The sequence below is a fragment of the Nymphaea colorata genome, chromosome 10 (genome assembly GCF_008831285.2).
Source record: "Nymphaea colorata isolate Beijing-Zhang1983 chromosome 10, ASM883128v2, whole genome shotgun sequence".
Classification (NCBI taxonomy): Eukaryota; Viridiplantae; Streptophyta; class Magnoliopsida; order Nymphaeales; family Nymphaeaceae; genus Nymphaea; species Nymphaea colorata.
In genome coordinates this window covers 10,943,451-10,953,313 of record NC_045147.1, presented here as the reverse complement: position 1 = coordinate 10,953,313, position 9,863 = coordinate 10,943,451, and the positions used below count along the sequence as shown (strand labels likewise).

General features: G+C 37.8%; 1 protein-coding gene across 1 annotated transcript; it reads right to left on the bottom strand.

The window, feature by feature from the left end:
- Positions 1 to 7,710: 7,710 nt before the first annotated feature.
- On the bottom strand, positions 7,711 to 9,573 carry LOC116263006 (peroxidase 5-like). The gene is made up of 2 exons (XM_031642569.2): positions 9,287 to 9,573; positions 7,711 to 8,787 (listed from the first exon to the last, which is right to left on the bottom strand). The coding sequence occupies exons 1-2, from the start codon at positions 9,533 to 9,535 to the stop codon at positions 7,987 to 7,989; spliced, it is 1,050 nt and encodes a 349-aa protein (XP_031498429.1). The 5' UTR covers positions 9,536 to 9,573; the 3' UTR covers positions 7,711 to 7,986.
- Positions 9,574 to 9,863: the final 290 nt, after the last annotated feature.

Here is a 9,863-nt window from a genome sequence, read left to right as displayed (position 1 = left end):
CGGGCCATTTTAAGGCCGATTCAGTGGTTTTTGACCCACTTAAGCACGATTATGGTATCAGTTTATGAAATTTTGGACTCTTTTGGGCCTCTATCATTGATTCATTTGGTCTTTGGATTCAATGTAAGATAATTTTGTATGTGTCGCATCATTGAATCATTTGGTTTTGGATTTAATGTTGGGCAAACTTGTATGTGAATTTGGTTTATGCATCATGTTTTGCATGTTGTTAATTTGTGGGTGTACTTTAGATGAATGTTTGAATTATGAATTTGATCTTTGGCCATGTCTGTTGTTTAAAATTAGTAAGTTTGTACTTTATGTCATCAAAGTTTGTACGAATTTTCCTGTTTTGAATATTAGATGATAGTATGCTTGATCCATGCAAGCAATGATCAACCCAAAGGAGGATTGTTGCTTGGTCAGGTTTAAGTATACAGGAAAATAAATATGTGATAACTTTTTAGGTTTCCATGTGAATAATGAGTCAATCCAAAGATGGGCTCGTTGTTTGACAGAGTTAATTATTTATATTCATTATTGACCAAGAATACCACTTGCAGTTAATATTTCAATCCAAAGATTGGATATTAACGTTGCACCGGTACCTTGTGATGAGATTTAGGCCATTGTATTTAAATTCATTTATATTTGTTATTTCATATTTGTACATGTTTTGATTGTGAGCATGTTTGGTATTTTTGTTCTTTTTACAGTGAGTTCTGCCTCTATGATACTTGCAAATTTGAGTACTATTCCTGAGTTAAATGATTCAATTTTTATAAGTAAGAAAAGAAAGACTGTTAAGGAAGTTGCAGTTGACCAGTCATGCATTAAGAAACAGAAGAAGCATAAGGAAGGTCAATCAGGCTGCTTCTTTTGCAAGGGTGAAGGTCATTTGAAGAAAAATTGCACCAAGTTTCACGCATAGCGTGAAAGGAATGGTACACTTCTCACTTTGGTTTGTTCTGAGGTTAATTTAACTTCAGTACCTAGGAACACTTGGTGGGTAGATTCAGGTGCTACTACTCACATAAGTGTCTCTATGGAAGGTTACTTAAATTGTCAAACACCAAATGATGCTGAAAGATTCATCTATGTGGGCAATGACAAGAAGGCGAAAGTTGAATCCATAGCAGATTTTCGGTTATTGTTAAAGACTGGTTGTTATTTGAATTTGGCAGAAACTTATGTGGTACCGTCTTTTAAACAGAATTTGGTTTCTATTTCCTCATTGGACAAATTTGAATATTATTGTTCATTTGGAGGAAGTAAATTTAAGTTGTTTCTGCACTCAAATTTGATAGTCACTGGTTCTTTATATGGTAGCGATAACCTTTATTTACTTGATACGGTTGCTTCATATCATGAAACCTTGCATGTTACATTTAGTGGTACGAAAAGAAAATTAGCCAATGAGAATTATGTTATGTTGTGACATAGGCACTTAAGACAAATCTCTGAAAAGAAAATAAAAGGCTTGTGTCGAATAGAATTCTTGAGTCCCCTGATTTTGCAGACTTTAATGTTTGCGTGGAAAGTATAAAGGGAAAACGAATAAACATTAAGGGGTTATAAGTTTTATAATCCAACCAATAAGTCTTTCTTTGAAACGGAAAATGCCTATTTTTTTGAGGATATTGAGTTTGGGGGAGGTGATTAGGTTAAAGATATTGTCTTTGAAGAGATACGTGAGTCTATTCATGCAGATGTTGAAAGCAATAATCAAGTCTTTGTTCCTACCATTGTTCCATCAACATATTTAGAAGAAGACAATGATGTCAGTCTCCCTACTGAAGAACAAACTCAACAACTTCAAGAAAATCAAGTAGAGGTGCCACTAAGGAGATCCACTAGAGAGAGGAGAAGTCAATTTCAAATGATTTTGTTTATCTCCAAGAATATGATGTTGATATGGGCTTAATGGAGGATGATCCTATTAACCTCCAGCAAGCAATAAAGAGTTCTAAATCTCATAAGTGGATAGATGTCATGAATGAAGAAATAAAGTCCATGATGGACAACGACGTATGAGAAGTTGTTCCCTTACCTGAAGGTGTGAAACCCATTGGTTGTAAATGGATATTTAAAACCAAAAGGGATTCATTAGGTAACATTGAAAGGTATAAGACATGTCTTGTCGCAAAGGGCTTTACTCAAAAAGAAGACATTGATTATACATAGACTTTCTCTCCAATTTTGTTGAAAGACTTATTCAGGATTATAATGGCACTTGTGGCTCATTTTGACTTAGAGCTGCATTAGATGAATGTAAAGATAATGTTTCTAAATGGAGACATTGATGAAACGATATATATGGTGCAACCAAACAACTTTGTTTCAAGAGATGCAAAGAAAATGGTATGCAAACTTAAGAAATCCATCTATGGGTTAAAGCAAGCTTCCCGTTAGTGGTATTACAAATTTCATTAAATTATAGTTTCATTTGGTTTCGAGACTAATATGGTTGATGAATGAGTATACCAAAACTTCAGTGGGGCAAATTTATCTTTCTGGTTTTATATGCCGATGATATATTGCTGGCAAGTAATGATGTGGGCATATTGCATGAAACTAAGAAATTTTGTCAATAAAGTTTGACATGAAGGATCTTGGTTGTGCATCTTTTGTATTGGGGATTCAAATATTTCGAGATCGTTCTCAGGGTATTCATTGATTATCACAAGAGGCCTACATTGATATGGTACTTTCGCGATATGGCATGAAAGATTGTAAACCAAGAGATACTCTAGTTACTAAAGGAGACAAGTTTAGTCTCAAACAGTGCCCTAAAAGTAAAATCGAATCTAAGCAAATGGAAAGGATTCCCTATTCGTCTGTTGTGGGAAACCTTATGTATGCTCAGGTTTGTACTCGTCTGGATATTGCATTTATCGTTGAAATGTTAGGCAGATACTTAAGTGATCCTGGTATGGATCATTGTAAAGCAGCCAAAAGAGTTTTGAGGTACTTAGAAAGAACAAAAGATTTTATGCTCACATACAGGAAGTCAGACCAGTAGAAGATAATTGGGTATTCAGATTCTGGCTTTGCTGGGTGCTAGGACAGAAGCATAGCATGTTACGAGACATCCAATCATGCTTTGTGGTTGCGGAATTTTGTCACGGGGCTGCGCATTGTGAGTGGTATAAAAATGCCACTAAGGTTGTTGTGTGACAATAATTCAGCAGTCATGTACTCTTATAACAGCCGCAGTTTGTCAAAGTCGAAGCACATCGACATTAAGTTTTGGGCTGTTAAAGAGAGGATACAGAATGGTCACGTGTCTTTAGAGCATATTGGGACAAACTCTATGATTGCGGATCCGCTTACTAAGGGTTTAACACATAAAGTCTTTCACGAACATGTTGTTATCCTTGGATGATGTGCTGGTTTAGTGGGAGTTTGTATTTTGTTTGCTCTTATGTATGGACACATATTCAGTTTTCTGTAGAATAAAGTTTAAAGTTCATTGGTTCCATTCTGTGTTTATGTGTTTATGTTTTGATCTCCATAAGGTTTTAAAGTTGAACCAGTTGTGAATAGACATGTTGTAATCACATTACATGTAATTCTCATGCTATACATCCATATCAGATCTATGCCATTGGTTGTGTTAACATTTGTGATCATTGAAGGTTTAGCTAATTTTAATATAGCAAAAGCCGCTTTGGTTCTATGTTGATATGATCATGGACGAGATTGGTGAAAATGACGTTTAATAAGATAGCAGTTATGAGCTCCTAAGGTTTTGTATAATGTTTGAATGTATAAAGACATATTTGGCCCAAGTGAGAGATTGTAAGATCATTTGGTGGGCCGGCATATGTCTATGAAGAATTTCAGACATTATTGCTGTCTTAAGGTAAATATCCGTTTAAGTGATTGCGTTTTGGGATATTACGTCATTTTAGATGGTATGGAGTAATTTTGAAATGTATAGATACATGTACGCAATTACGGACTCTTTGATGGGTTGAATCCGTAATTGCCCTTAATATAAAATGGTAGTGGTCCCTAGGATCATGCAATGGTTGCCTGAAACGTTGGTTTCTAGGGTTTTCCTCTTCCCCATCTGAGAGAAAACTCAAGCGCGCCACAAAGACCATGAAAGATCCTATCTCGATCTACCGTCCAGTTTGTCAGATGGATTCAGGTACGCTTCCGCTACAGTTAAGTTTATTTTGTTTAACTCAATGATTTAGCATGAGTACGATCCTGTTTTAGGCCATATCGTTTGTGTATGCATGAAGGGTAGAAATCCCAAATATACCTTATGGGTTGTGGTGGTTGATGATGATCGTCCTTGTATATGCTTCATTGGAATACAAGATCTCCTCTTCCTCTCATGGATGTAAGCCATTATATTGAACCACATAAATAGTTGTGCTTGATTTTTCCCTTCTTTTTCCTCTCCTCTCTATGGTATTAGAGCCAGGTTTCTATACTTGGACTCTTGATTTGTTAGCGTGACAGAAGGATCACAATTGTAGGGAAGACCTTGCAATAATAAAAGCCAGTTGGGTACTGCAAATCCAGCACTTAAGATTACCACCAAACTCTTGAATGGGTTCAACTACTTGACATGGTCCGAATATGCTAGGCTTTTTCTAAGCAGCAACTCAAAACTTGAACATGTTAGAGGAAGTAAGCTTAAACCTCTAGCTGGCGACCCTCATCATACCGTCTGCCAAAGAAGTCTGGTATGTTGCCAAGGGGCTCTATAGTCAGCTGTATAATGTGTCCAGAAAATGCCAGATCACTTATGAAATCAACAAGCTGAAGCAGGCAACATGCATTTTGTGAATATCTTGGCCATTCTAAAACTCTTTGGGAAGAGTGGGAGTCCTATACCCTCACAGCCATTGATGCTATCACAATGGAGAAGAATAGATAAAGCGACAGACTTTTTTAGATGCTTGCCAGCTTGAGGCTCGTATATGTGCAGCTTCGCAGCCAAGTTCTTATGACTGCTGAACTTCTTAAACTTAGTTCTATAAGTTTTATCATTATGAGTGAGGAATATGAAGAAGGTTATGGATCTGAACACGACTGATGGAGAAACTAAATCTCAAGCTATTTGTAATCAAACAAAACCAGCCAGGGTTCATAACAAGAAGTGAACAAAAGGAGAAAACAAAAGTGTTTTACACATACTGCAAAAAGAAAAATCAATCAGACTAGAGATAACTATTGGAAGTTGATCAAAAAACCTAATAATGGTGGAAACAATAAGGCTGCATACCAAAAAGAAGATGAGACACCGGTTACTATGAAAATGCTTACCCTATTTTTGAGTAACTTCTGAAAGCTGCGAAGTAAAAACCTTGGTCACCGCTACCCACAAACCAGAAGGTTTAGGTACTTATGGGTTTCTAACTTTATCTGAAAATAAAGGCTGAATAATGAATTCAGGTGCCTCAGATAATATGACAAGATCTAAGGAATTTATGAAGAATCTTAGAAATGAGTCGGAAGCTAAACCTCTTACTATTGTCAAAGGTGGAAAAATTAATGTCATGGGAACGTGCAACACTTGAAAAAAATTCACCAATGCCCTATTTAGGACTGAATTAGCTTAAAATTTCCTATATGTGAGGAAAATTATGAAAGCTTATAACTATAATGTTATTTTTTCTCAATCTAAGGCGGTGTTTCAGGAGCATATCATAGGAGAGATGATTGGTGAGGGATCGGCTTTTAAGGTCTATTATGTCATCACTAGGAGTGGAAGATGATGAAACATGCACTTGCGACACAAACACCTATCTAGCTATGTGCTAAAGATTTTAAAGCTTAAAATTGAATTTTGAGTGCAGCTCATGCGAAATATGTCGGTATACCAAGTTGACTAGGCCATTATTTCCTTTATCAAAAGGTGTGTCCAATAATGTTTTTGATTTGGTTCATTGGGATGTTTGGGGCCCAGCCTTGGTTGATTCTTTCAATGGATTTAAGCATTATGTCTCTTTAATTGATGATTGCTCCAAGGTCAGCTGCTTATATTTCTTGAAAGCTAAAGATGAAGTGCATTCAAAATTCCAAATGTTCAACATGGTTGAAAATCAATAGAGATTAAGATGCTACACATGGATAATGGAACTTAACATATAAATGCAAACTTCATGACGTTCACTAACAAGCATGGCATAGAACGTCAATGTAGTGGAACCCCACAACAGAACATGGAGTCAGAAAGAAGAAATTGGCATCTCTTATAAGTTGACCGTGCACTGCTCTTTCAAAGTCATGTTCCTGAACGTTTTTGGATTAAAGCTATTTCCACTACGAATGTTGTCCAAAGAGGTTGTCTGCCACCCTTAGGTATGCCAAGTTGCAAGAGCTTGGCCAGCATATGGGGATGAGGATAGGCCTGCTACCTGGAGTTTTGATGGCCAAGATTGTGGCAAACTGCCACCCGTTGGGCCAAATTCTCTGTTAGAGGATGGAGCATCTTGCTTTTGTAGTTTTGCCTCCATTTTTTGAATAATATGAGATGCTAAGGGTGCGTGTAAGATGTTTAAAAATCAAAAATTAGGATGTGAATCATAATTGTTCTGATCATTATTGTTACCTTGTTCCCATATTTTCTTTTGAAAGAAAATTTCAATCTAAACGCAATGTGAAGAGTCACGTTACCTTTATCTTTGATTTTAATCCATTTCTACCAAACGGAGGATAATATTTAAGATATTTCAGTCCCTGCCCATCACACACTAGACAAAAATCTTGTTCATGGATATTTATATTTTGGTAACTGATTCTTGAATTAAAATCGATGCATTTTTGTTCACGGACTTTTGTCTGTAGGCATCAAACGGGCCCTAAAGAAAAGTCATGAATCGCCTGAATATTCAGTGATCCGTCACTAGATAAAGGGGAAAACGTATAGAACATAATGATAATAAGAACATAATAAAATTTTCTTAAAAATATTAAAATTGAGACGTGGTGCTCTTGAATATAGGCCACTAGACCAAAGATCCAAAGATTAGTCAAAAAATATTTTACATGCCATTTGTTTGCGTGTTTATGTATCTGCCTTCCTCACCGCTTCAAAAAATGTCTTTTGGATCAGGATACGCACAACGCCCATCTTAAGCCGGATTCAGATTTTCCAATAATTAGTTAATTTCTTTCCTTTGATTTGCTTTATACATTCATATCCTTCCTAGTATCCCTTTCAACAGACTACATTTTTTGAATATTGTTAGTCAATTTATTAAAACAAATATTTATGTTCTAAATTTGCCATGTATTTGTGTCTGCTCCGGTTTATTAAATTCTGTCTGCCAATTGTTGCCATACAAAGTCTCAAGTAACTAAAATATCATTGTTAATCAAATTAAATTGTTTATAATTCTCAGATAACTAAGATATCATTGTTAGTTACAGTCATTTGAGTCAATCCCGATAAAACTTAGGGGTTATACTGTATCTTTATTTTTTTGCCGGTAAAAAGCTCTTGCTGACTTTTTCTTCCTTCATCTTAACATTAACAGTAGTACCATATAAATACATCTTAAAGAACTTTATTGGCGTTTGATGAGTTTCTACTTAACTAAGGATTAATAACTTTTACCCAATCTACCAGTCAAATACGACAGAAAGTAAAAAGTTAATAAGTAAAACTAAAGGCATCGCCAGATAGATGAGAGGGAGAGAGGAAGCTGAAATATTAACACACAAAACCGATTCATGGCAATCATATCAAACAGGGAATCACAAATTACTGCATCATTAATCAGTCGTAGGTCGTGAAGTTACAACTGAAACAAATATTGCAGCCATTAAGTTGGTAACGACGAACTAGCCATCACCAACCTTCTCTTATTCTTTTCACTGATAAGACACAGAAAGAAAGATTTCTTATTCAGAAGAACAGCAACGCCTTCCACGAAATTAAGATCAAGCCACATGCAGATGAGCCATTATTGAAACGTACGAACTGCATCGACTTCAACTAGTACCAGCTCCTAATGTGCGTCACAGAAGTGTGGGGGGTGAAGCATTTGAATTGACAGCGCTGCAGGACCTCCTGATCTGTCCCTGAGACCCAGTGAGCACCTCGATGTTCCCCATCCGCACCATCGCATCCGCAAACTTAGACTTCCATATTAAGCCAAAGAGCGCGTTGCTTTTGACCATCGTGGCCGTGTCACCCCTGCTCATCAATGCCTGGTCCGACGAGAGGAGGCCCCTCTGGTTCTTGAGGTTCTGATAGTACTGGTTATCGAAGTTATTTGGTGTCGCTACATCCAAAAAGACTGCCGGATCGTCGCTTGATCCCGGAGCTGGAGCTGGGCATTTGCTCTTCAGCAACAACACGTAGTTTGGGTCCATGGACGGATCGGGGGCGTTAGTGGAGCTGAAGTTGTAGAGTCTATCGGAAATCGCCGAGCAGTGGCAGTCGCCAAAGGTGTGTGCACCGGACAGTGTGACCATGTCCTCGAGAGAAAGGCCCTTCCTGGCAAAATTCGCTTGTAGTTGATCGACATTGAAACTCCCCTTCGGGAGGTTTTCACTAACTTCGGATGCATTGGACACGATGCCATCTCGTCGGCCAGCCGGCACCAAGTAGGAAAATCCTCCGGCGTTATGGACGGCCTCCCGGGCGGCGAAGGCGACGATGTCGGCGCACGAGACCACTCCCGGGCACCGGGATTCCAATATGGATTTTGCTTCATCTATGACGTCGAAGCCGCCGAGGCTGGGGTTGTTTATAGGAGAATCCTTCTCAGCTGGTCTGCCGGGCGTAGAGTCCAATAGCACAGATGCATCACATCCCTGTCATATTAAACAAAAATTGGAACTTTATTTGAAAAAAAGAAAGAACGTCCTTAACGGCTTCGTATGATGCTTCAGTTTTGAAGTAGGAATAGTGCAACTTCTATTTTGTTGTATCCCTACCAAATTTGGACTTCTTTCAAGTATAGATCAGGCAACAATAACACAAAACACTGTTATTATTTGATGAATCTTCATTAAAATAATGTACAGATATATGAAATACTGCTCCATTCTTTTTTAGCAGATTCACAAGATAGTAATAGCGTATCATTGATGCCAAGCGACCTCCGGCTAGTTGCAGATTAAATGAAACATATATAGTTATAAGTAGTCTACCACATTAATGTAGAGACTAACATATATGCACCTAATGAATATTCAAATGTGCGATTTTCACACTTTTATGCCGAAATAACGCTATAACAAGTGCACTTTTATATAAAATGACAAACAGATATAAAATGACAAGTAGGAAGGAAGAAAAGAAGATGCCCACCCTGACAAAGCAATCGTGGAAGTGCAACCTGACGAGCTCGGGAGCCACACCGGGATCAGTGGCAAAAGCCTTCGCGACGGTATCTTTTACGACGTCCTCCACCGAAGGGCAGCTACCGAGGTAGAAGCCGACACGCAGCTCGTCGCCATGAGTTAATTCAAGTGAGGCTAACCCTATCAGAAGGCAGAAAGCCACTGCCAAGCTACTAACCATGGGGAGGCGGCTATGACTAGAGGAATACGGAGCCATGCCCTTCGGGAAGAAGACTCGATGAAGAAGAGGATGAAGCAGGCTGTTGGAATGCGTTTTGGTGCATACAAATGGAAGTATTTATAGGGCACAGAAGAGGATGCCTTTACTCTATTAAACAGTTCAACAAATAATATAAAAATATAGCGTGTGGAGAGCTATGATATGAAAACTATAAAGATATACATAAGTGCAAATTAAAGTGGAAGGTCAAGGGTACAAAAAGGACTTTATCGTTTTCATCCCAAGATCTCTAAGATGGACATTGTTTCAGAGAATTACATACATGCTTCAACTGGTGGAGCTTTCCATTTTTCTGTTTTTGTTT

Excerpts from the sequence above, each read along its gene's own strand:
- LOC116263006 (XM_031642569.2), bottom strand. The coding sequence starts at position 9,535 with ATGGCTCCGTATTCCTCTAGTCATAGCCGCCTCCCCATGGTTAGTAGC. Across the intron at positions 8,788-9,286 it reads TCCACGATTGCTTTGTCAGG|GGATGTGATGCATCTGTGCT; the intron begins GTGGGCATCTTC and ends TTAATATGACAG.